At 43.4% G+C, this 26,702-nt stretch overlaps 1 protein-coding gene across 3 annotated transcripts; it reads right to left on the bottom strand.

The window, feature by feature from the left end:
• Nucleotides 1–914: 914 nt before the first annotated feature.
• Nucleotides 915–26,084, bottom strand: GCNT4 (glucosaminyl (N-acetyl) transferase 4). Of its 3 annotated transcripts, XR_013346141.1 has the most exons (3): nucleotides 25,950–26,084; nucleotides 4,177–11,559; nucleotides 915–1,250 (listed from the first exon to the last, which is right to left on the bottom strand). XR_013346141.1 is itself a non-coding variant. In XM_077817054.1 (2 exons), exon 2 carries the CDS (start codon nucleotides 11,556–11,558, stop codon nucleotides 10,191–10,193), a length of 1,368 nt encoding a protein of 455 aa, XP_077673180.1. In that variant the 5' UTR covers nucleotide 11,559; nucleotides 25,950–26,084; the 3' UTR covers nucleotides 3,835–10,190. The 3 variants fall into 3 exon arrangements, 2 of the variants coding, with proteins under 2 accessions (XP_077673180.1, XP_077673181.1); XM_077817054.1 differs by lacking the exon at nucleotides 915–1,250 and having other exon boundaries at nucleotides 3,835–11,559; XM_077817055.1 differs by lacking the exons at nucleotides 915–1,250; nucleotides 25,950–26,084 and adding an exon at nucleotides 21,532–21,624 and having other exon boundaries at nucleotides 3,835–11,559.
• Between the last annotated feature and the right edge of the window lie 618 nt (nucleotides 26,085–26,702).

Raw genomic sequence — 26,702 nt, 5'->3', positions numbered from 1 at the left:
AACTTCCTGGGCAGCTGCTTACCAGTCTGTGACTGAAAAAGTCTCTCCTCCATAGCCCCTCAGCTTCTGAGAGCCACAGCTGTCCTCTAGTCTGCAGCCTTTTGATCTCCCCAGCAATTAGTCTCAGCTGAGGAGACAGCTAGTCTCCCTGTTAACCCCTTAGTGGCTGGAGTAGCATGGGGGTCTATTTGATCCATGACAATTTGCTTTTAATTTTTTCCCCTAGTACATACAGACCCAGTGCTAATCTATTGTTTTGCTAATGCCCAGGAAGTGGCTTATAGGTTCTAGACTTCAAGATGGCTTAGAGTAAATGATAACAATAGTTTTCATTAATCAATACAAATATTTGTAAAGTTCCTAATGAGCTGGGACTGCTGTAGTAAAAAGACAAGAAATAATCTCATGAACAAGAGCACACATAATGCTAACTTCATAAAAGAAACATCTCATGTTTTCAGTGAGACCATTCTGCATCCTTGTAGGAAGAGCCCTTCTATCTGAAAGCCCCCTTGAATCTCCATCTCCATGGGTTAGAGAAAAATGCAGACCTCTGACATTTTTCATCTTGCTTCCCAGAGTAACCAGTGATTCAGTAGTGTTCATATATTTGGATCTTGTCTGTTTCCGACTGTGAGATTTCCAATTCCTATTATGTTTATGGACAAATAAAGCTCACTGAACCTCTTGTGAGCTAGTTGTTTGTGTCCTTATTTTACATCATTTTATAGTGATGCTAATGCTACCTGCATGTCTCTCTGTACATTCTGTTCTCCCTTTCATTACTTTAAGCAAAAGTCATTCCATCCTGGAGAACAGACTGAGGCAGAAGTCAGAGAAAAGGTGAAATAACAGAAATGCTGCTGCATTTAATGAACTTTTACTATTACAGGATACATTCTGACATGCAGTCTCTAATTGTTGCCCACAGAGGATTATTTAAAAATAAACTCAAACGTGTTTGGGTTCCTGTCAAAAGATTGCATTAGATGAAGAATGAAAATCTGTCACCTCTTTCTCACATTTTCACTTCTTTAAATTAGCTTTAAATAAGCAACACAGAAAACTCCAATAAAAACGAGTGAACTGCCTTGGCCAAGGAAATTCTGAATGAAGATGACTGTTCTCTCAGATGCTGGCATGTTTTCCTGCCCTCTCTGACCCAAATATTGTAATCTTCTTCTCATTATTATTGTTGCAGCTTTGCCAAGCAGGAGCAGATTCTTAAGGCTTTGCAGTGGGTCTGATTCCTGGGGGAAGAGAAATTGATGCAGCTTTTGGCAACTTTCTTCAAATCCATTTTTGTTTTCAAAATGTACCCAAGTCCTGTTTCCCTTGAGCAGAGGTGATAACCTCCAAGCTGCACACAGGCAATTCCACTTGCAGACATCCCAGCTAAGATATTTCTCTGTCCACTTCTGTAGTCAGAAAATAAGCTCTCTCTCTGTTCTGCCCTAGGCATGCTGTCTGGATCCTGCATATCTCATCTGAGAAACTTCCTAGACCTCATTGGGCATGTCTACACTGCAGCTGGGTCTCTGCACTGACCCAGTCTCTCACAGTGGGTAGACAGACTCATGCTAGCAGAGGTAGCAAGCGCACTAAAATTAGCAGTGTGGCCCAGGCAGCAGCTTGGGCTCTACAGCTTGTCCATCCCCTGGGTCTGAGCTAGCCTGAATCTCCACCAGAGACACAACGTCCACACTGCTATTTCTAGCCCGAGCCCTGTCACCACAGTCTGTCTGCCCAGGCTGGGACGCTCACTCCCAGCTGTAGTCCAGACTTACCCTGTGTTCTGTGTTTGTACTGCCCCCCATGCAATGGAGTCCAGCTCTGTGACTGGGGCTCCTTGGTGCTATGGCAATATAAATAATAATAGCAACAGACCAGCTCACTTACAGCTACTGGGCCTGGCGCTGGCTTCTGTGTGAATCTCAACCCAACTACATGTTGAACCAACAATCATCTTAACAACCAAGATGTGGTTACTGTATTGGAAGACCTTATAGGGCCTTTTCGATAAGGCCTTTTCAGAGAGAAATATTTGTACATCAGCAATTCATAACATTTGTCCTCACCACTTTTGCCACACTTGTAGGTGTAATAAGAGTTAGTAACTCAGAGGGCTTTGGAACATGCTTTCTGGAACTAGAGGAGCCTTGTGTTGTCCTGCTTCACCCTAGCTGTGGGGACAAGCAAGCCAGAAGTGAGCAAGCAGAGCGCTGTCAGAGGATAGCAGAAGTGTCTGAGATGGGACAGAAGATGTATGGAAACATACACGAAGAATGGGCAGCAGTCACTCTCCTCTTCTGTCAGAGGAGGCCACCCTCTGCCAAGGGTTTTGGGAAGCAGGGAGGGACGCTTTGAATCCAGCCAGGGGCCAGGGCTCTCTTGTAGCTCTGTTGGCTCTTACTTTAGTGGTCCAGTCTTGCCTTCCTTACCCAGGAGAAGCCGTCACACCTCACCACTTAAATGAGTAAGGAAAGCAGCACTTGGCCCAGAAAGGAGAGGCACTGAACCAGGAGAATGAGAGGCAATGGAAAGGGCGTCTTCTGTCCCACCTCAGACACTTCTGCTATCCTAACTGTTCACCTCTGGCAGCGCTCTGCTTGCTCACTTCTGGCTTGCTTGTCCCCACAGCTAGGGTGAAGCAGGACAACACAAGGCTCCTCTAGTTCCAGAAAGCATGTTCCAAAGCCCTCTGAGTTACTAACTCTTATTACACCTTCTTTGTGGTCTCCAGAACTTTCCAAAGGTCAGATGCTCCTGCTCTTCCCTCTCAAGGCAGCCCATCCTAGGACATGATTTGTTTTGATCTGACCTCTGCGCCAACCCCTGCAGTACATACTCAGGTAACTCAGGGGCCACACAATTTGTAGCTTGTGTAGACCGAGATCATTGCACAAAGCAGGGGCTTCTTGCATCCCTCCATTCTCCTCCACTGTGTGCCACTCTCCCATCCCGCTCTATTGCAGGGACTCCCTGTAATTCCCCAATTTCCCCCCTGCCAGGGGTTCTGTTTACCTGCATCCCTCTCACCTCCCATACCAGGGTCCCCCATTCTCCCCTCCTCATGGCAAGGGTTCTGTGGGTCCCCTGTTCTCTCCTTCTCTACAGCAAGGTTTCTCTCAATCCCATTCCCTCCCCCCACACACACTAGGACCCCCCCATTCACCACCTGCATGTTAAGGGCTCTGTGCCCTGTCCCCCATATCAGATTTCCTTAATTTCACTCCCCAACACATACTAGGGTTCTGTAACCCCTTATTTCCTCCCTTCTCCATAACAGAGTCTCCTAGTTCCTCCACCCCATGCCAGGGGCTGTATGCATTCTCTCATCTCCCTCTCTCCCCTCATTGTTATTTTTCTGGGAGATGAGTCATTCAGGGTGGCAACATGTTAAACTCAATTGGGAGGAAAAGCAGAGAAGAGAAGGGGTTCTGTTATGCTGGAAGGTGTTAATAGATGCCATCAGCCAGTGCATGATCGATAGACAATCACAGACGTGTCTGAAGCCGTGACTTTGCTGATGCCAGGAGCTCCATATGTCACCTATGTTTTCCCCTTTGGTTTTCCATTCAGCCCCCCAGCCCCAGCTCAACAGGGCTCTGGCCACTGATGCCTAGAATGTTCCCTGAAATTTTGGAATTGATCAGATGCAGCATTCAAAAATTAATGACAGACAGACAAATACCATCAAATTGAGTGTACGGCCTCGCAAACTAAGGCAAAATCCCATTACCTTCCCTGGGATGTTTGCCTGAGTATGTAGTGCAGGATCAGGCTGTTATTTCATGAACTTCAGACTAAAGGAAAAGGCTACACATTTTTCATCCAATTTGTTTTTTATTTCTGTTTAGTGCGGAGCCTATCAGCTCAGGATGACCAGCTATTGGAATAGTATTCTGTTGTGCAGCGTTACATACTTGCATTCATAGGTCCGCAGGTACATTACCCATCTCTTCTGTACTGTACTATGAAAAACATTGTCGCACACTGGAATGTTTTCGAAGACTTTTATACTCTTTGTAAATGAATGGCCAAATCCCAATCCCATTGAGGGTCAGTGGGAAAATTCTCATGGAACTCTCTGGTGTTAGAACAAAATCCTATCTGTAGAAATAGAATCTATGGGCCAAACTCTGCTTGTCTTACTTGCACAATAATCTCACCCACCTGAGAAAGCGGGAGCAGGAGTCGGCCTTATACCACTTCAAGGGCTTGAGATGAAGAACAAGGGATAGACTGAGGAAGATGCATGATGTTCAGTTAGTCAGATTGTAGGCGTGTGTATACATGTGCTCCATCCAGATGTACGGCCTGATCCTTCTTTGTTGAATTTTTGCTATTAACTTGAATGGGAGCAGGGCCCAATCCTAAGTGGTGCTGAGCATCTGCAACTCAGTCCCATTGACTACTCAGGATTTGGCCTCAGTGACAAAGTAACTGTTATAAACTCATTAACCCATTCAAGCGTGAGTGGTTACACTGTCATAAAATACACTCCTTATCTTTTGACCTTGTCCCTTGCAATGCTCCTGAGATGAGTGTACAGCATAACATTATGTCTACATTTCCAGCATGTATTATTGATGGATTGACCTCTGCAAAGGGAATGCGTATTTAAGACTATGAATACTGCATCCACTTACTGCCATTCATTAAAGGAGAGATCTCAAAGCCCACTTGATTTTTCATCAAGAGCAACAAAGTGAAATCCTATAAAATACAACTGAATGGAAAATTGATCTGGGGAAACAAACATAGCAGCAGTGTCTGCAAAAAGGTGTCGCCAATTGAAATCAAACGTTTTTGGATAGCTTTACAAGGAAAGGAGTATCAAACTATTCACCTGAAATACAAAAAGCACAGGAATATTTTCAGCAGATACTAGAATAAAATGCACACTGATTACATTATTCTTAAAAAAAAAAAAAAAAAAAAGGAAACCATCATTTTCACATAAACAGAAATCATTACCTTCAAGAGCTAATTTAAATTCTACAAAAACATCAACAAAGGTTATCCCTGTACTTAACAATCAAGGTCACACTGCTAATTCACAATAAGGTACCATCTACTCACCATTTTCATCTCCTGCATTTTGCTTTTCTCATGGGTCCACATTCTGATTTAAATGACACAAGCTAATGATACAGCAGTCATAGAAATTCTCAACCAAGACTTTTTTTTTTACTGCAAATATAGAATGTATGATCATTTTCTGTATTTGCTAATCTTCCTTTTAAAATCCTTTTATTCCAACATTAAAGAAAATATGAACACTGAGAACCACACATTCAAATTGGCAATCTCCCTCCTGCTTTCACCCCAGTCCATTTATTAGCATGACAAGTTACAAAAAAGTGTTGTCTGTGACTATTTTTCAAAATCGATCAATCTGCTGGCTAAACTTTTAAAGGCCCAATCTAATTCCCCTTGCTGTCAATATCAATCTTTCCATTGACTTCACTGGAAATAAATCAGCTTGGGACCCTTAGTACCAAAGCTTGGTTCTATTGGCATTAATGAGAGTTTTGCCATTGACTTCCATGACACCAACATTTGGGCTCTTGGTGACACTAATCCTGCAAAGACTTATGTGCTTAACTTTTAAGTACGTGAGAAGTCCCATTCTACTTAAAGTTAAGTACACGCCTCAGTCATTGTAGGACTGGAGCCAAAGAGACCTGCAGATTCACTTGCCTGCCAAGCTCCAGAAATCCCCTTTCAATGAGCCAAGTAAATTCCTGCCAAAGCCACGAAATTCTCTATCTTCTGCGATTTTTTTCTTTTTTCCTTCACACTTTCCCCCGTTTCTCTGACCTCTCAACGTCAGGGAGGCTGTGGTGGGGTGAGAGACTCATGGATGGATTTGGTAGGTTGGGGTTGGATCTGAGCACCAGTCAAGGGTGGACTGTGAACAGGTTTGGCAGCTGGGAGGTAGGGTTAGATCACTGGTTTAGCAGAGAGAAGTTGTTGCAGGCAGGTTCAGCAACTAGCCAGGAGGAGAGTCCATACTGCAGCATAGTCATTTGGGGGTGGTTAGTATCAGGGCACCATTAACTCACCAGTGATGTGTATCTTCTTTTATATCATCAATCCATGGATTTTCACATTCTTAATTCTGAGATGGAGACAGTGCAGGTAACAGTGGATAAAGAATGTCTAAAGACCTTGAGTTGTAGTTGCTGAGCAACCATGCGATGAAACAACAGAGATGAACCGGGCTGCAAATTTTGGATCCAAACTTTCCCAGGATTTAGGGTGTCTGGATGTAGGGTCTTGTTTCGTACTCTTATCTGTATCATACTTATTCAACTGCTCTCTGTTAAAAAGAGCCATTACTAAAATAAAGAGCTACCTCTGATCAACTGTGTGTATGATAGAGACATGGAGGAGAGGGGGATGAACAGATGACCACACCTAACAAATATGCATATTTCTCAAGTGAATTAAAGTGTACTTTAATTACTGTATACACTAATCATAACAACGATAGTAGAGGGAGGAGACTCAATACAATTTTAGATGTCACATTCAAATAAGCTTTATTGTGGCATTCACAATAATTTACTTTCATGAAATCTGTGGCAAATCCTGAACAAAGTCAAGGAGGCGCTCGGCAAGTACTGCCCTCCACCAAGAAGGTTTTCTTAGTCTCCTAAACTGGTCACTTTTTCCTCTTCCTTAAAAAATGCCTCTTAGAACTTAGTTACCACTTTTGTCAGCCTCCCCTATTTCCAGCCACTAAAATATCTTTGGCCTGATCCCGGGGACTAATTCTTCTCCCACAGCACAGCCTGGAAGATCTAAGTAGCAGTGCTCTAAGTTGTGTCGTCTGCAAAGGCTACTCTGGCAGCCAGGAACCGCAGCAATGTTCTGCAATGTTCATGCCCTCTTTCTGTTGGTAATATCCCTTCCATGTTGCCTTCTCTCGGAAAATCCCCAGCTGGCCAGTTAAATTGCTTTTCCACCTGCTTTGTGCTACTGGAGCTGTGCAAAGGAGGTGGAATGGGACCATGAGCAGGCCCCTTGTATTTAATAGGATGGAAACATGGGACGCCATCTAATGATGCAAATATATTTTCCATTTGAAAATGCTATAGCCATGAACTTATATAGAAGGCTTTTGTGGAGGGTGTGGGGGAAGGTTCTGGCTTTAATAAGCAAAAATTCCCCACTGTAGTATAATACCTAATTAATAATTGTTTGTATGCTAAGTTTTTGCCCACACTAAATTTTATACTTATCTCAGCATATGTTTGATATGGCCACATTTCTCATGAATGGCAAAGCCACAGGTGGGTCATACCAGTCATTTCAAACAAGTCCCAGCAGAGAGAGAGGGATGGATGAGGGGCAGGGGATGACCTCAAAGATGCATAATTATTGTGATTTTTTGTTCATATTTTATCACAGAACAGTGCCAGGGGTCTCCACACTGCATGTATACATATATACTGTGTGTGTGTTATACATCTATCTATAGCCAATGTTAAATTTTACAAGTGAGGGGGCGAAAATAATCCAGAAATTTAATCTTAAATTTTGGGGATAGACTGTATTTGAAAACATTTTGTAGACCATCATGCCACAAGGTAGAAGAGCTTTGGATTATATCATCAAAAAGAACAGATATTCATCAGGATATTTACAATTCACAGCGTTGTGACTGGGCACACCTTGTACTTCACTTCAAACAAGTATTTCACAGTAACGTGTAGCATGATGGTGGCCCTGGGATACTAACTCAGCAGACAGCATCACTTCTACGTTCCCTTATTTTCCATGGTCTAGGAAGTCTATAAGGCCTTGTTCACACAGACTCGTAGTGGCTTAACTTAAGATGTGTTTTTAAACTGATTTAGTTAAACTGGTGCAAGTTGTCTTGTATAGACAAGGCCTAAGTTTGACCCTCTGACACCCTAACAGCCTTTCATGATATGACAGCATAATTCTATGTATACTATGAGTTCCCAAGTGTGAACATGGTAATGCACAACTCTGTAAATACAATCAATACTTCCTATTCTAGAAAGTCCCCATACCCCATATTATCATGATAAACCAAAACAGCACCAAAGGAATAATGGCAGGCTACCAGCCTAAATTGCATTTAGTTTTAAAAATATATTCCTATTTATGTGAACATCAAGGGAATCTGTGTTCCATGCATTTATAGACTTCATAAATAGTTTTGGTGAGAAGAAGTTGTTATAATCTATAATTTTAACCAAAATAGACTCGTCGGCCACAGATCTCGAGGTGCTTTACAAAGGTGGTTGAACAGCATTATTCCCATGTTACAGTTGGGGCAATTGAGACACAGAAGTTAAGTGACTTTACACAGCAAGTTGGTGGCTGATTTGGGAGGAAAGCCCATGACTCCTGACCCTCAGTGCCATTCTTAAACCACTAGTGACTAGTCCATGGCTACCCTATGTGATTAAGCTAAGATTGAATCACTTGCTCAAATTATGTATGTCCTCAATCCTATCAGTTTGAACCATAATTTTATGTAATCAGCTAAACACTTCCCATAAGTACTGTGCATCAAGGGTACTTCTGGTCCCAGTCTGTAAATGAGACAACAGGGCATTGTCATTACTGCAGCACTTTATGGATAGATAAAGACAAGAGCAATACTGTTATTGAACACCACGAGCCAGATCCTGGGCTGTCTTGGGACAGTACAAAGCTCTTCTGGTCCCAGATCCAGGTCCCAGATGACTTCCCCCTGCATAGCGGGACTTGTGGGTTACAACAGCTGCTGTAGAGACTCTTCTCCATCACCACCTCTCCGGGCCCCCAGTGTAGGGGGCATAGCTGAGAGAAGGGGGATGGCAAGGGCTCTGTCATGCCCCAAGATCCATGGCTACCAGGATAACCTTTGGGGCCATTGGCAGCTAGAGCAATTTGAAGCAAGTGGGTTCTAAGTTGAAGTGGGAGCCTGGCCTGGCACAGATCAGCCCAGGAGCAGGGAAGCACCAAGGTGGCATAAAGCCACCTCTGCACAGCCCCCTCCTGAGCTGCACTGTGTGCGCCTCAGCCCCAACTCAGGATCTGGGCCTGTGGCTAGGACAAAATCCGGACTTGTCAATATTTTGCATTTTAATGTAACACCAAACTGTTGAATGCTAATTAGAAGCCGCATTTGTTACCTACTGTAGCTACACAGACCCAGGGCACCATCCTAAAATGGTGTCCCTGACCGGAATGACTGTGGTTTTGCAGGAGGATGTTTCTAATGGAGGAGACGGCAACTGAACTCAAATAATACGTTTTCGGGCACTGATTTCTGTTAGGGTTATGAAAGCTGTCATCTCCGATGAATACGTACAGACTTCAAAAGAACTGCCGTGTGTAATGCTGCCTCTGTCAACCATCACCAAATTCACAGGTACAGAAAAGTGTATGAAAGCATAAAATTAATAGAGAGGAAAACTAAATACAGAGACACCTAGGCGAGAACACTGCTACTTCCAATGCAGTGGGCAAGGTTCCACGATCTCTCTCCTCTTATATCATCCAATCATATTCACATTGCAGAAATCATTGTTATGGGTCCAATCCTGCAAATGGCTAAGCACCATCACCTCCCATCTTCACAGGATCAGCCCTATGGCTCAGTGGTCATCAGACTCTCTCTTTAGACTCATTTGAGTTTTGGATTTTCCCCTTGCAGCTTTCCTGAGGTAGCAGACCTGGACATCTTCCTTCCTATGTTTCAAAACTTTTAAAGAAGAAGAGGGGAATAAGGAGGACAGACATGAGGAATTATCCTAGCTATTGCGCAAGCAGGCTCAATTTGAAGCATTCCATTACCACAGACAGTGCCACAGCCTCCCACAAAAGCATTCAAAAGTGGAGTTCATTTTTATAAGTATCACCTTGAAAGATATTAAGGACACAATGTTGGTTTGGTGATTTATACAATGATCCATCGCGTCTGGGGGCTGACTCTCCATTGCATTCTGATTCTCTATTGCACCTTGTGTAGTCATTTACACTTGTGCAGAAGGAGCATTCTGATTTGGTAGTATTTTACACCCCATAAATGACTGTACAAAGTCAAGGCTATGGAGCGTCAGACTCTGGATAAAGCTCATGCTCAAATAAATTGGTTAGTCTCTAAGGTGCCACAAGTACTCCTTTTCTTTTTACTGACTACTGAGTATAGTGTACTGCTATAGTGAAACATCAGCAGAACGTCTGTGCATGAAAGAGCTTTCAGAAGACAAATCAACCCATTCCTTCTGTTGTTCAGCAAGTTTTTCAGCCAAGCATTTTATTAAAACAGGGTCCACTTTGGAGTCAAATTTATTGGCAAACCAGTGTCCATAATTTATAAGCCACCTTAATTCTGAAGCTCCATAGATGCACACACTGCGAAGATGTGTACCAGTACAAGGAGGATATAAGTGATCCTCCAGATAATTCCATTTTACCAGGCGAGTCTTGCTTTGCAGGTCTGTTATATCTTGAGCTGATCTTGAAATCTCCCCAGGTATTCCAGGCAGACGTGCAAGGGTTGCCCAGAAATGTTCATCTGGAGAATAAGTGTCCTTGGACCATTCAAAAAAATCTTTAGCAAGAGAATTTTCAAAGGTATATTGGATGAATGCTCGACTTAAAACAAAATAGGCACTGCCTACAAAAACCTCAATGTTATGAGGTGGTGGCTCTTTAGAAATGTTGGTTTTTACAGGCATCTGCATGTACTTATAAGGCACTGTCTCAAGTTCATAGTGATATGTGAATCGTTCCCTTTTGCTGCTACTTGGCTTTACGGTCTCCAGCATGTTTCCTCCATTGAGTTTCTTCAAATCAGATACCAATTCAAAGTTTGACCTCAAAGGAAAGTCTTGACCACACAAATTAATAACATACTTCCACGGAAACGACGACCTCATCAAGTCAGACAAACAATTAAAATCTGCTTGGAGCCTAGAAATGTGTGCATATTCCACTGTCTCCAATTTAGATGCAATGAAAATATTGGGGAAGCACTTAGCTAAATTGTCCATAGCACATTTGAAAGTATTAGCGGACTTTTGGTCATAATGGATGCAGTAAATATTTTGATGGCTGTATATTGTGTGTATGAGTCTTTCAACCATTATTGCATCTTTGTGAACAACCAAAGAGTAGGCTAATGGGAAACTTTCCTCCTCCGGGGAAACAGGCTTTAGGTGGTATCCTCTAAGTGTATAATACACCTTACAATCGCTGGTCATAGCTATAACGTCTTCATCTTCTAAATCAATGATGTCGTTTCTTCTTATCTCTAAACTCTTGCCAATTTCACCGGGTTCTTGTTCGTATATATATGAACAGTTAATTTCATACTGGAAGTCGTTTCTAAGATGGGAGTATTTGTTTTTAACATAAGAAGAAGTGCTTAAAAAGCGCTCAACCAAATAAATACCTTTGTGAGGGAATAAGAGTCTTTCAACATTGAGGAGTTTCAGAAGTGCAAGCAGCCACACCGTTAAAAACAGGATCAGGATCTTTTGTCTCATGGGATACTTGAAGGGACACTTATATCTCTTCATTCTGTAGGAAGACAGCAATATAGTGAGATTTTAATCATGAAAGGGTACAGTAAAGATATTCCAGCTTCTGCTAGAAACAAAAACGCATTGATTTGGCTACAGCTTAAAAACAATGATTAGCAGAAAGACAGGGCATTGAAAACACTATTATTTTCTTATATTAAACCTCACTTAGTAGCAGCAGATCATAAGCATGTTAATTCAGGGCCAGATTTCGTCAGCCTTGTTTGCACCAAGCTGTTCCTCATGCCGAAGTAGCATAGTGAAGTCAGTGGAACACTTTGCAGAGTAAGATACTATTCAGCCTGAGTAAGGGTATCTGCATCACATGATTGATTTGCCAACTCCCTTTCATCTCCACCTGCACGCCCCCAAGGAAGAAACCACCAGCAGTCCCTGGTATTGCAGAAGTGCAATTTTCATCTCTGTGCTACTAGGGAGTTGGGCTGAATTTAGCCCCTTGGCTAAAATCCCATTGAATTCAGTTGAAGCAGGATCAGAACCATACAGTTATTTCTTTACAGGTCAGTTAATAGTGGATATTTATTTTGTTCAGATATTTTAAATATTGCTTTTTAAAATTAAAAATAAAGAATTGAAGCCAGTGCTTTAAAAATCAGACAGAGCATCCTCTTTATCGGCAACATTGGGGCTGGCCAATGTGTGGGTGTATAAGCGTGGAGGAGGGGTAAGGTACTTCCCCGCAACACCTCCAGGTATGGTGATCCTTGCACAGAAGACCCTGCCCTCCCTTCAGGGGTAAGGGCTGCTCCCGGATGGTGGCAGCAACTGCTGCAAAGGAAGTGGCGGTGAGATGGGGCCATAACCCTGGCAGCAATGGAGGGGAGCACACAGTGCACCCTTCTGCCTCCTGGAGCTCTGGGAGACTGCTGCAAAGGCACTGCCGAGGTCTAGGTTGTGCAACAGCATATTAAAAGCCACCTGCTATGTAACCACTTTTAAACTTAGGTTTTATTCCAATGAAAGCGAAGTACAATGATCCTTTCTCCAGGTGTTTTTTTTGCTTTCAGCAGCAGAGTGTGAAGAGCATCGTGTCTACTACTGGATTAAAATGAGACAGGACTCAGCATCCAGGTGCGATCTTAGTTATAACTCCATTTTCTCTCTTAATGGAACTGCTCATGCATAGAGCAGTCTGCAATGTTTTTTCTCTGAAAGGAGCTGTTTAGCTACCACTGTATGAGTGTGTGGTTAATAGGAAGGCAAAGAGCAGAAGACAGCTTTGCTACCTTATGGTCATATGTTTTGCTGAATTTGAAAAATATGAAACTGAACCAGGGTGACCAGATAGCAAATGTGAAAAAATCGGGACGGGGGTGGGGGGTAATAGGAGCCTATAGAAGAAAAAAAACCCAAAATCAGGACTGTCCCTATAAAATCAGGATATCTGGTCACCCTAAACTGAACAGTCAGCAAAGGATACATGTGCAAACCGCTGTGGCAAGGCCTTCTTCAGGAAATGTGCATAGGAAGTACTATTCAATTCCTGGTTTGCAAAACTGCTACAAGATCAGGAGCACCTCAGCCACAGAATGCGTTGATTAATACACTAATAACTATATAGGTATCGGCAATGAAATAAGATGATTTTGGAATAGCTTTCGAACACAGTGACTAGCCTCAGGATTAGGGGAATCCACAAATGGCATAAAGCCAGTATAACTGTCTCTATACTTCTATCCCCAACACTCCCCCATGTCATAGGCAGGCTAGAGGTGGGTGGGTGAAAGGAGCTGGTGTCTCGTTGGAGTCCGTTGCATCCGATGAAGTGAGCTGTAGCTCACGAAAGCTTATGCTCAGATAAATTTGTTAGTCTCTAAGGTGCCACAAGTACTCCTTTTCTTTTTGCGAATACAGACTAACACGGCTGCTACTCTGACTCCTAATGACCTATAATTCTGTAGCAACTTGGCCTTAGAGCTTCTCTACATTATCCTAGAGTCCAAAACAACCTCAGTTAGCTCCAGGATTGGGGCAGGGTGTGTAGATGGTTTGTAGCCACTATTTCCTACCTCCTCAGCTAAATTCCTGCACCAGTATAGCTGAACCCAAGTGTCCATCCCTTTGTGCTTCTAATCCTGATGTCCATTACAAGAGCAAACCTCCCATCAAATTCAGTGTGAGTTTATGTGAGAGCAAAATGGGTCCTTTGGTGCACATTTTCAGCCCAGGATTAACTAGAGTCTGTTTTTGCACTCATGATTTTACAAATGCAAAAAATTGCAAAGGATAAAATTGTGGCCCCAATTATAAGTGGGTACGATTAGTCACTTGGATGTCTATGTACCTGCTCTGCAGGTGCAACCATAATTCAGAAGTCCAAGTGACATTTATTGAGGGTGCAAATAATTCAGATGCACTTTTTACACAATATTAGGACGTACTAGTTGTAGGCACAAAATCAAAAGCCAGCACCTGAAAACCAGGCTCTCTTTGGGTGTCCTTTTTATTTTTATTGTTTTCTTTCTTTCTTCAGGCTGTCTGCTGTTCTTCCCACCTTTTCTTTTCCCTGTATGTCTTTCTCCTCCTTAATTATTTACTTTTTGGTGAAGCTGTGAAGAATTTCTTCAACACTCGCCCCTTCCTCCTTCCCCTCCTCTCCCCCACTTCATGCTCCTTTAAGCTTCCAGTATGAACTGATGCCCTTATTGAGAGCAGGATCTTTGTGTTGATCAGTGACTCACACTGCTGAGCATGTATGCAGCTGTGGTGTTCCCACCTCGTATGGATGCCTATACTGTGTCTGCCAGGTTCCCAGAATCCACTCAAGTCAACAGAACATTGTGAACATCACAGTGAATGGTTCTTGAGGCATGTTAGAGACTAGGGGAGCAGAGAGGTGATCTTTCTGGGAAGATCTTTCACAGGATCTAGACCTAGGTAAGAACTAACAGCCTTTTCTCTCCAACTTTATCAACAGTCTGAAGATTGATTCATAACAAAAACAGACAGGAACAACAAATCTCCATTCACAAAAAGACAAAAGAATATAAGAATGGCCATTTTGGGTCAGACCAATGGTCCACCTAGCCCAGTATCCTGTCTTCTGACACTGAGTGGTGTCAAAAGCTTCAGATGGAATTAATAGAACAGGGCAATTATCGAGTGATCCATCCCCTGCCATCCACTCCCGGCATCTGGCAGTCAGAGCCTTAGGGACACCCAGAGCAATGAACCATTTTGGCTAATAGCCATTGATGGACCTATCCCCCAGAAATTTACCTAATTCTTTTTTTAACTCAGTTATACTTTTGGCCTTCACAACATCCCCTAGCAATGAGTTCCACAGGTGGATTGTGTGTTGTGTGAAGAAATACTTCCTTATGTTTGTTTTAAACCTGCTGCCTATTAATTTCATTAGGTGACACCTGGTTCTTGTGTTATGTGAAGGCGTAAATAACACTTCCTTAGTCACTTTCCCCACACCACTAGTGCTTTTATAAGCCTCTATCACATTTCCCCATAGTAGTCTCTTTAAAAAGACTGGGACTTTTCAGCTTGGAAAGCTCTCCTCCTATGGAAGCGGTTCCATGCCCCAACTCATTTTTGTTGCCCTTCTCTGTACTTTTTCCAATTCTAATCCTTTTTTTTTTTTTTTTTGAGATGGAGTGACCAGAACTACATACAGTATTTAAGGTGTGCGTACCATGGATTTCTATACTGACATCATGATATTTTCAGTCTTATTATCTCTCTCTTTCCTAAGGATTCCTAACGTTCTGTTAGCTTTTTTGATGGCTGCACCAACATGCTTTGCTGGCAGCAGTTTGTTTAGCTTCACTTCTTCTCTGAGCTCCTCCCAACTCAAATAAGCCAAGCTTTCCCTTTGCCTACTTAGCTCTTTTCTTAGCCCATGCTCCTGAAGCCAACCCCACTCCAAAGGCTGCTTAGAACCAATGACAGGTTTCAAGTCCTAGTACAGAAGACCTCATGGAGGGAGAAACTGCTGACTCATTTTTGCTTTTCCATGGCAGGAAATGGAACGGATTCTCAAGCTGCATGAATCGGCTCCCCCTATGCCAGCCAACAAACAGCTCACCTGAATTCCCGGAGGTCAGTACATCCTTCACTCTTCAAAAGTACAAGACACTCTGGACACAAGACCTGACAGCCTGACCCAGGCCCTTCCTGATAGGTGATAGAGTCCTGAGCAACTGGTGCCATTCATGACTGAAATAACCAATGCTTTATTAATTAGCATTATGAAGGCATTCTACACCAACTCAAAATGCTGCATTAAAATGGAAAACAGATTGAGTAAGCCATTCAGCACCAAGACAGGTGTAAAGCAGGCATGTGTCCTGTCTCCTTTTTTGTTTATGCTAGTCATTGACTATGGATTAAAACAATGAGACAGTGATACATATGGCCTAAAGTGAAACAATTCAAGGCTATTTGATGTAGACTTTGCCGACGACATCACTCTTATCAGTGAAGATGCCAACGGACTATAAAAATGCACAAACCAAGTAAAAGAAGTAATGGAGAAGATACGTTTGAGATACAATGCAAAGAAATGTAAAGTCATGTTAGTGGGGACTATCGGGACAAATATCAAAATTGAAGAAGAGAAACTGGAGAAGGTGGACAATTTTACATATCTTGGAAGTATCATCAGCCAAGATGGTACTAGTTCTGAGGAAAGAAAGAAGAAGAACAAGAAGAATCGAGAAAGCAAACGCTGCATTTGGAAGACTCAAAAACATCTCCCTCAAGACAAAACTGAACATGCACAAAGCAATTGTTATCGCCATCACAACATAAAGCAGTGAGACATGGCAACTTACCAAGAAAGATATGCAAAAGTTGGATGCATTTCATCACAAATGTCTGAGAAGAATACTGGGAATAACATACAGAGATAGGAAGACGAATGAAGAAGTCAGAAAAATGACTGGACAAGGCACCCTCTCACAAATAATGTACAAAAGACGACATAGATGGCTGGGACATGTGCTGAGAATGGAAAAAGAATGCTTACCTAATACCGCCCTTGAATGGAAGCCAGAAAACGCAAGAAGAAAGAGAGGAAGACTGCAAATAACATGGAAACAAACAGTTCTGAATGACATCAAGCACATCAACACGAAATGGGAATATTTGGCGAGAAGGGCGGTTGACAGGCAAGGATGGCAAATGAGAGTCGTTCAATGTGCAGAAAAGCACGGGATGGGCTAAAGTCTAAGGTAAGGTCTAATTCAATGAAGGAAATTTTCCTTCAAACACACAGTAGTGTTATTAACAGTGAAGAAACCAAGCCAAATACATTGGTTCTAGCCAACTACCACCCAGTATCTCAAACCTTCCATTCCTGTCCTAGCTCATAGAGATGCTAGTCAAAGGCCAACTATAAACTTTCCTGCCTGAAGTCAATATCTTAGACCTGGCACAATCTGGATTCAGGCAAGGACCTGGGACAAAAACAGTTTTAGTGGTACTGATGGATGATCTCCTCCTGACAACGGATAGAGGGCAGACATCCATTCTCATCCTCCTGGACATCTCTACAGCATTCAACACTCTTGACCTGAGATACTGCTATCCTGTTTCAGAGAGGTGGCAGAGATCCAGGTTAATGCACTGAAATGGTCTGAGTCCTTCCTGGAGGGGTGCACTCAAAGAATAGTGATAGAAAATTAAACCTCCATGACTAGACTCTTCATTTATGGGGTTCCACAAGGATAAATTCTCTCTCTGGTCCTATTCAGGATCTACCCATGACCAGCGATGAACTGGTCAGACTACATGGACTCAAGTGCCAGCAATATGAAGATGATACACAACTTTACCTATTCTCCACCACATATGACCACACCACTACCACCAAGATGGCCCAATGTTTAGATGAGATCAGCTCATGGATGAAGAACAACTGGCTGAAGCTGAGCCCTGCTGGTGAGCAGAGAAAAGCACACTTCGAAGAGTTTGCAGCCTAGGTGCAGTCTCCTTTGACTGAAGGCACACACACCCAATTGGTCAATTCAATCAATAGCTTAGGAGTGCTGTTGGAGTCTTAGCTGACATTAAGCTCTCACATAGCAGCATCTGGGAGAAATGCTTTCTACCATCTCCTGTTGGCTAGGAGACCGTGTCCCATCCTGGTGGATGATGAGCTAGCCTCAGTTAGACACACCTTCATCACTTCCCATCTGGGTTATAGCAATGGGATAAACCTGAGCATGAAGCCATTAGCTCTTAAGAAACTCCAGCTAGCACAGAACATTGCAGCACTTCTCGTTAGCAACATGGTTACCGCAAGCACATCAGACCTATCTTTGCTCCCTACACTGGCTTTCCATAGAACATGAAGTCAAGTTCAAGGTCTCTGTTCTTATCTTCAAGATGCTGAGTGGCCTGTGCTCAGCATATCTAAAAGATTGCCTACAGCCCTCAGAGGAAGACTGCGGTTGACAATGCCGCCCCTCTGGCAGAAAGGAGCTGTCCACCTCATCTGTGCAGGAGACCATGCTCTCTCAGGGGCAAGTTCGTCAATTCCAAGTACACAAGATATTTTTTCAACCAGCATGCCCTAACAAACACAAAGCATGTATGTTTAAAAAAACCAAAACCCTACCAAAACATAACACTCCACTGCGCACATCATTCTCCCTCTGAGGAAAGGATGAGAGAGAGAGAGAGAGATGTCAGTCTTGACTAAGGCTAAGGTTTTGTCATGGATAGTTTTAGTAAAACTCACGGACAGGTCACAGGCAATAAAGAAAAATTCACAAAAGCCTGTGACATGTCCCTGACTTTTACTAAAAATATCCATGATAAAATGGGAAGGGGCTGAGCAGCTGTGGGGTAGCTGGGAGCTCCAGGGACCCTCACCACCCATGGGGGCTCGGAGCTCCAGGTCTCCCCTCCACCCACAGCTCAGAGCTGCAGGGTTCCCCTGTCCCCAGCGGCAGCAGGGAGCTGCAGGGGTCCCTCAGCCGTCCACGGTGGTGGGGAGCTGTGGGATACCCCCTCTGCTGTTTGCAGTGGCGAGGAGCTGCGGGGTACCCCTGCTGTTCATGGTGGCTCGGAGGTTGGGGGCCCTGCTGCCTCAGATGGTGGGGATACCTCACAGCTCCCTGCCACTGCGGGAGGTGGTGGGACCCTGCAGCTCCCAGCTGCTGGGGCTGAAGTCACGGAGGTCTTTGGAAGTCACGGATTCCATGACTTCCAAGACCCCTGTGACAAAATCGTAGTCTTAGTCATGATGCTTAATGTGCTACTGGAGAGTGCTCAGATACTATGATGATAAGAGTGGTACAAGAACCTATACAGAATAGAATAGAAATGCCCAAGTTTACCCTTCTCCTTGGCCTCTCGTTATCTAATCCAATCTCTGGCTGTGCCTAATATCTATCTCAGGTGCTTATACCATTCCTCTTATTAAGTTCCATTTTCCTTATGTGTTGCGTGCAGGGTCAATATTTTTTTTCCCCTTATGTAGGAGTGTTATGGCAGGAAAGGAGGTGGGAGTCACCACCTTCTTTTGATGGCCAAGATCGGGTACCGCCAAGGTTATGCCACCTGGTAGCTGTAGTGATTCATCTACCTGCTTAAGGATAGTCCCTCAGGACTAAGTGAAGGCTTATTACATCTTGTAGCCCTCACTACTCTGCACTGACTATCCAGCCTGTCTAAGTTAGAGCGGGGACTTGCTAGCAGCGTAGATAGTAATGACAGAAGGTAAATCGGGTGCTTTTATTTACCTTTCCACATAATGCAAGAACACCATAAAACTGCTAAGCAACACATTTAAAACTGATTTAGGAAACACTTTCTAACCTTGTGGCAGGCTCGTTATATGTTGTATCATAGAGACCAAGAGCTCAGCAGCTTTGTAAGAGTAGGCATTTATCTGACTAATGTGAACATCCACAGTTACGTGAGACAGGACACAAGTAGGGATAGGGCATATGAACTATTGTGTTTCAAGGCATGTGCTGACCGCTAACTGCCAAGTTTTCAGAGCAGAAACCACTAACAGGCATCTTATTTCACATGACCTATTATGCTATTGTCTGCATGTGGGTTTGGCCACTGATAGACCAGTCTAGATGGATTCACAGCTGCATCCTCCTCTGTTCCTGTGGTTTTTTTGCAAGACACAGATTTGAGCAGCTTTATAAGTTCGAAAACCACAAATAATCTGGGGCAGTTTGTGATGGCCTTGTGTAAGTGGGTAAGGGAAAAGAGAGAGAGAGAGAGAGAGAGAGTGGAGGAGCCTCTCTCTTCCTTGTGTTACTGCAACAGGGGTCAACTACAGTTACTGTCCTTGCACTCCCTGAATGTAGAGATGCTCCAGGCTAACCCAAGTGGCTGTAGCCAACCCAAAGTGGGTGGAGTGGAGGTGGGGCCTGCTCCTCTCAGTATAGACATCAGTGTTGAGCTGAATACACACTATGCCCTTCAAATTGGAGGCGGGCTGCCGCTCCACCACGAGGAGACTGTGAAGGAATTTTGCAGTTCCCCAGGGGCTCCCCCTGCAGTGCAGCTGCATCATAACCCCCACAAGGAAGGACAAGCCTTAAACCCACAATCTAGCCCACCCCCCAGTCATCCCCCTTTTTTTTGTCTGTAAGATACAAGCCAGACACATCTCATGCTAGAGTAAATCAGGAACTGTTCCAACGAAGTCAGTGGAATTTCACTGCTGTAAATCCAGTCCAAGAACAGGATCATGTCCTTCCTTAGCAGTGATTGTTCCTCGGCAGTCACCAACTTGGGCAGACTACAGAAGCTGGCACTAATGTAGCTACACTGATGTAGTTAGACCTGGGCAAACCCCAGTTATTTGCACACCATAGCACACCAGTGCAAAACAGGGCTTACACCTGTACATCTTAACCCAGTAATTCAGGTGGGTAAGTCACACAGAGTGACCCCCCTGACTTATAGCAGTGCAGTGTATCTATACTGTGAGTTTGCACTCATGTAATTACATAGGGACAAAAACCAGGGTAGACAGAGCCATGGAGGCAGGACAGACAATGATTATATTACTAAGCTAAGAGTTAATACAAGAATGCAGAAGGCGTTGAAATCCTACTGAGAGATACAGAGACCCACCTAGCATACTGGTCTATAGACCAACCCACTGACTTGAGAAACCCCAGACAAGGCACCGCACAGTGTAAATAGAAACCTGCTCTTGAGATTCTTCTGAAGAAATATGCTAAATAAAGTTAAAGTATGATAATCACTGCAGTGACTCAACCGAGTCACAGCTCTTTAAATACAGTACCATGTGCCTAGCACAGCCTACCCCGCATGCTTCTCCAAATATCCCTTTGTGGGTGGCCAGTCAGATTCTGTCACAATCAGGAACAGGATCTTCAAAGATCAAAGCACAGAGAGGACTCTCTGCATGCTGATCTCTCCCATCCTGGGCAGAGTAGGAGTCAACAACTTTCACTGAAGCCTTGCTCTGATCCTGGCCACCCCCCACTTTGGACCCTCTGGAAGGACCCTCCATGGATCCAGAGCGCTGCTTGTGGGGAGGAATCTAGAAAGGGAGGGCCAAGGGAACACATCATTCCCTCAACCCAGCAACAACAAATCCAGCTAAAACAGCCTCCGTCGCCTTCTATGCTGGGAAATCAAAACAGCCTCCTCCTCACAACACACATACACTTCCAAAGAAGTTCTCAAAGTAGCAATGGGTGGGGGGAGTTTCCTATGTCAGCAACCCAGGAGGAGGACAGGGGCTCTGGATCTGGAGTGGAAGCACAGAACTTCTGTGTGGCTCTCCCCCAAGATCTATACGGATATTAGATGATCCACTGGCTCAAGGGGAATAGCTCCCCTGCACTTTCTGTAGGGGGCTCAACCTGGCCTCCTTGACAAACCTAGTGGGATTCTCCACCCACCTGCCCACCGAGAGCAGACAGCTCTGATAACACCAAACAGTCTTGGTTGCTCTGTTTGTAGTTAAAAAGACCTCTCCAGACACACTGACATTTTATGGTACCAATGTCTGTAGAATGTTCAAATCCAGGGCAGTTCATCTGAAGAGGTTTTTGTTTGACACATGCATATCTGCAGCTTGTCCGAGATGAAATCTGTTGTAGCCAAAGCAGGGATGTCCAACCTCTGGCCCTCCAGGCTCTAAATCATGGCACTCAGAGACTATTGGATTAAGAAGAAAATGTGTATTTGATTAGGAGTTCAGTGTGTGTTCCCAGAGCCATGCCCTGTGATTTCTAAATGGAAGTATTTGAATGTGTTCAGGGGCTTCATTTCTCCCAGTGTCTCCCACTGCTTTGACTACAGTCAGGAATGGATCCTCATGGGAGGCGGGAGCACTCTGAACAGCTAGTGTCCTTCCCCTGCTGTTCCTCAGCCTGAGAGGCACAAAGGGAACGGAACAAGGCAGAGAATCGGTCCCCCTTAAGCGCGAATTGTGGTCTCTTGACTTCTTTGAAGCAATAAGTTCCACTGTCATGCTACAAGTGTTGGACACTGCTGACTGAAAGGATATTCAGAGTTTCCCATTCATAAAGCCATGAACGCTGCTCAAGATCCTACCAAGTACACATTTAACAAAAAATGAATCCACTCACAAGCACGGGGGTGAGGGCAAATTCTGTCCCCATGCAGCTGAGCTTCACCGGTGTAACTGACAGCAGAATTGAGTCCAGGATGTATAACTAAATGCTATCAACTCTGAGTGCCCACTTGCAGACCACAGAGGTCAATTACAATTGTTTTGCCTGACAGCAAATCTCTAGAGTTCGCAGCTGATTATTTGGAAAATCAAACTAAAATTAGAACATGGGTCTCAGTGGAAAGGGTTCAGCTGGGAGGGGCCGGTGGTTCCGCTGACATCAGATGCAGTTAATTCAGAGGGACCATAAACCTTATGTGTTGGCAACTGGTGGCCAGTAAAAGTCCTACTTGACATTTTAAAGAATATGTATGTTAATCCTGGTATCCCAGACAAAATCCAGGTGGAATAACTATGTTCTGCAGCAAGCATCCAGCTTTTAATTAAGTTAAGGGAACCATATATATGAAAAGAATTTGGCCCATAGTTTGTGAATAGAAGATAACATTATTGACTACAGTGCATGAGAAACTTTATAAGCTAGCATACACTATACTACGAGATCCTGCTATGTGACATGGGAATTCCACTGTACTGCATGGAGTTATTACATGATATTTAGGAACATTTCAGGGCAACTAGAAGATAATGGGTGTACCCATTGTGGATAGAATTAATCTCTCTGGAGAGATTTTAAGTTTGGTTTCTGTTTATAGGCTACTCAGGAAAAATATTATCATCTTATTTCCTTCCTATTTCATGCATTCTTTGTACTCTAGCTATTTAATCAATGCATAGAGCCTATCACACTGGTATCTAAGTTCTTCGAGCTACTTGTGACCGGCAGTGCTCTGGCAATTAGGAGCACTAGATCGGTTTCTGACCTCACATCAGCGTAACTGAAGAGTAACTCCTGGGAAGTCAGTAGAGATAAAGTGGTATAAAACTGGCACACAAGTTCTGAACGAGTCTCATTGTCCTGAAATTGCTAAGGCCAGCAACAGAATCTGGAATTTCAGGGCCAAGATTGCAGGTGCATTTCAGAATTAAACAAGAACAGAAGGGCTTTGCACCAATTCACTGGTCACTCTAGCTATAGGCAAACGAGGCACCACCGAACCAACAGATGGCTCAACGTATCCTCCCACCCCAAAAGTCCGTTCTGGGAGGGGCAGCACACTGAAGTTTTGCCTTGGGCAGCAGATTGTCTTGACCAGCTCAGTGACAGCATTGCTATTTCAGCTGGATTTCAGGGCAAGAAAGGCTTAAATTGGGCTTCAAATGAACTAAACACGTTTATGGACTTAAATAATCAGAAGAGGATAGTAAACATAGTCTATGGGCTTGTGGTGTGGCTATATCTGAAGAGCCGGACTTAGGCATGATTTCATTTGACTAAGACTAACGATTTACGGAGGGAGCATTTGGGTTGTTGGGAGATTTTAAATGTTTTACTGCAGCTCCTGACTAATATTACAATTGTTACCATAAACTGTGTGTACACAAAGTAACAGCAAATCCCAGGCTCCTTGTGAAACTCAGAGATGCCAATGACCTTTTCATGCACCACCAGCTTGTAGATACATTGACTGTACACAAGAACAGAGGACTGACTCCTACCTCTTCTGGGTAACTCTTTCCTGCATTAGGCCATTCTGTGCTCAGTACTGCTTCTTGCCTGCTTCCCACGCAAGCAGCTGTATCTAGCTGCTTCCTGAACTAGCAATGTGGGGAAGTGGGTCACATCAGGACTGCAGGCCAGGGGAAGAGGAGGAGGTGGTTCTCAGGTGTTCTCAACAACTTTTTCAACCACTAGACTCCTCACCCAGCCTTTCCAGATGGCACCACTCCTCCCTGGCATTGGACTCCCACGTGACCATGCAAAACTCTAGATTCTAGAAAAACAGCCAAGTGACATACCATACACTTGGGAATTAACCAGTGTCCAAGGATATATTTAAAGTAATAGCTACACTGTTTAAACTACATTTTTTAAAAAAAAATCCAAATTTCTTCATCTTTTGGGTTACATATTAAGATAATTCAGTCCTGCCCCCACAGGGAGGGGATAACCATGAAGAACATTTATTGAAATCCAAGGGGGGACAGTTCTGATGAGGGCCACTGGTTACGCTCAGACCTGAAGGTCACCTGAACCAGAGTTCTGGATCTAATCTGTCCAGAAGGACAAACATGTCAATGGCAAGATCCGACATAACTGCTTCTACCCAGAGTTTTGTCCAACCTTTCCCATGAACTGTTGACACATTTCTTATCTTTGTTCAAATGGTGCTATTTTACTGGTGGCATCTTTGCAAGGGATTATTTGTGATCATAAGGAATTCTGCCATTACTAGATTCTTTATCTGATTTCCTCCTCACATTGTTTCTGTTTCTATGCAGCATGCACAGAATATAATTGCTTCAGTGACCCAAGTCAGGAGCTGCCAGATGGGTCTGCCAATTATGTAGTCCCACTATGCTGTCTTGTTAACCCTGCTAAGGAAGATTCAGTAGTGATCCACATAGATTCACTTGCTGATTGTATTCATATTTCTGGTGGGTAAAATCCTACCTTAAGAGTTTCACTTCTATATCCTAAGCCCTAGTATTTGTTCACATCAGAGGGTACATTGTATTTATATAATTATCTATTTGTATTTATACATCTATTGTATTTGTTCACATCAGAGGATACATCTACACTTCAATATAAACCCCACAGCACCAAGTCTCAGAACGCAGGTTGGCTGCCTCAGGCTCATGGAACTAAAAATCGCAGTGTAGACTTTTCGGTTCAGGCTGGAGCCTGGGCACTGAGACCCCACAAGGCGGGTGGGTGCACAGACTTATTTCTCATTCCCTACAGCACCAGATGCACCCAACGTTAACTATTTTACCTCTCTGTCTGTTACTCAGTCGTAGGTGTCTGTATGTTCTTTAAACTTCCTGTATGTTCTTTTCCATCCGTCTTAGGTATTTATATGGCCCAAATCACCATAGTATCTGATTGCCTGAAGCTTTTCAATATATTTATCCTCACAACACCTTGTGAGGGAGGGAAGAACTATTATCACTATTTTACTGATGGCAGCTGAGAAACTAAGTGACTTGCCCAAGGTCACACAGGAAGTCTGTGGCAGAGCAGGAAAATGAACATAGGTCTCCTGAGTCCTAGGATACTGCTCTAACCACCAGACCTTTCTTCCCCCCAAGCAAAGTTTAGGTCCGGCCCTTTGTTATGTTATTTGATTGGGACCTCTCAGGTACAATGCCCAAGATTCAGTAGGCAAATTTCTTCCACTCATATGTCCCAAATTACTGTGTCATGCCAGCTGAGGCCCAGAGATGCAGAACCCAGCAGGAGGGGGGAAATAAGCATAAGATCTAGGGATAAGTAAAGATGTAGTTAATGGCAAAATTTTCAAACTTAGTTACCTAAAAGTTAAGCATCTAAATCCATATTTGGACTCCTAATTAAACATAACCTGATGTGAAAGCCCCTGATATGCTTTCCATGGGACATGAAATTTAGGTTAACATGGACAGAACTGGGGAGGGTTCGCAGAGGGCATTAGAAGGAGAGAGGATGATGCTTCCCTGTTAAGCTGTAATGGAAGGGGAAACACCCTCGGCTAGTTACCCACAAGTTCTCTATGAGCACGAAGCAGCTCACATTACTACTGAGTTCCTTACGGACTCTTTGGTTTGAACCTTTGCTGTGGATCAGATACTTCAAGGCTATTATTCCACACAGGAATCCTCACCACTCCAACTTATACCTGCTGAGTCAACAACATTGCTCAAATCAACATTCAGTCTAAACCTACCTTTTGAACTTTGCTTTATCTTCTTTCCTTGGGAAAGTGTTCTAGAAAGCTTTGCTTGAGGGACACCATGACTGACTGGATACACAAGAGTAGTTGTTTTCCTCCATCCTCCTAGAACCCACAAACAGTGTTCCAAGCTTTAATATCCTCTTTAACTATGTTTTAATCGAGTATTCAGACATGTATATGTGAGGACCAGGGGGAACATTCCTGCCTGCAAAGAAAAAAAAAATATAAATTAAAATGTTAATTAAAAAGTACAGTAACCGTGGAAGTGTTATGTAATAAGCACATCTCTTTAGCTGCTTATGTTTAGTTCATAATTTAAACAGCTTGGTTTCGTGATTTCACTGTACCAAATCCTCTACTACCCATTCTTAGCATGAATTGTGTGAAATTACTGTTGTCTTTAACTATTGACATCTTCTAAATACCCACAATGACCTGAGTTTGACACTTGCTCAGACTTTCCCCTGATAGCAGGAGAACTATGTAAAAGAACATTTGGCATCTGAAAAATTTGATCTCAGCCCGTTGTTCAAATGTACCGCTTAATACACTGAGGCATAGCACCTTATGCTGTCACTCATTTTCTTGTTATGTTATACAATGGAACATAATATCTGCTCCTGATGGTACCTGAATCTGGCAAACTTGAAAAATACGGTTTTGGAGAACTGCAGGTAAAGACATTTCTTTTATTAGACACCAGCTACTTTGAAAGACATTGGACCTAATTCAACTTTCAGAAAC

This window comes from Eretmochelys imbricata, chromosome 5 (assembly GCF_965152235.1).
Source record: "Eretmochelys imbricata isolate rEreImb1 chromosome 5, rEreImb1.hap1, whole genome shotgun sequence".
Classification (NCBI taxonomy): Eukaryota; Metazoa; Chordata; order Testudines; family Cheloniidae; genus Eretmochelys; species Eretmochelys imbricata.
This window is presented reverse-complemented; position numbering and strand designations above follow the sequence as displayed.

Excerpts from the sequence above, each read along its gene's own strand:
- GCNT4 (XM_077817054.1), bottom strand. The coding sequence starts at position 11,558 with ATGAAGAGATATAAGTGTCCCTTCAAGTATCCCATGAGACAAAAGATC.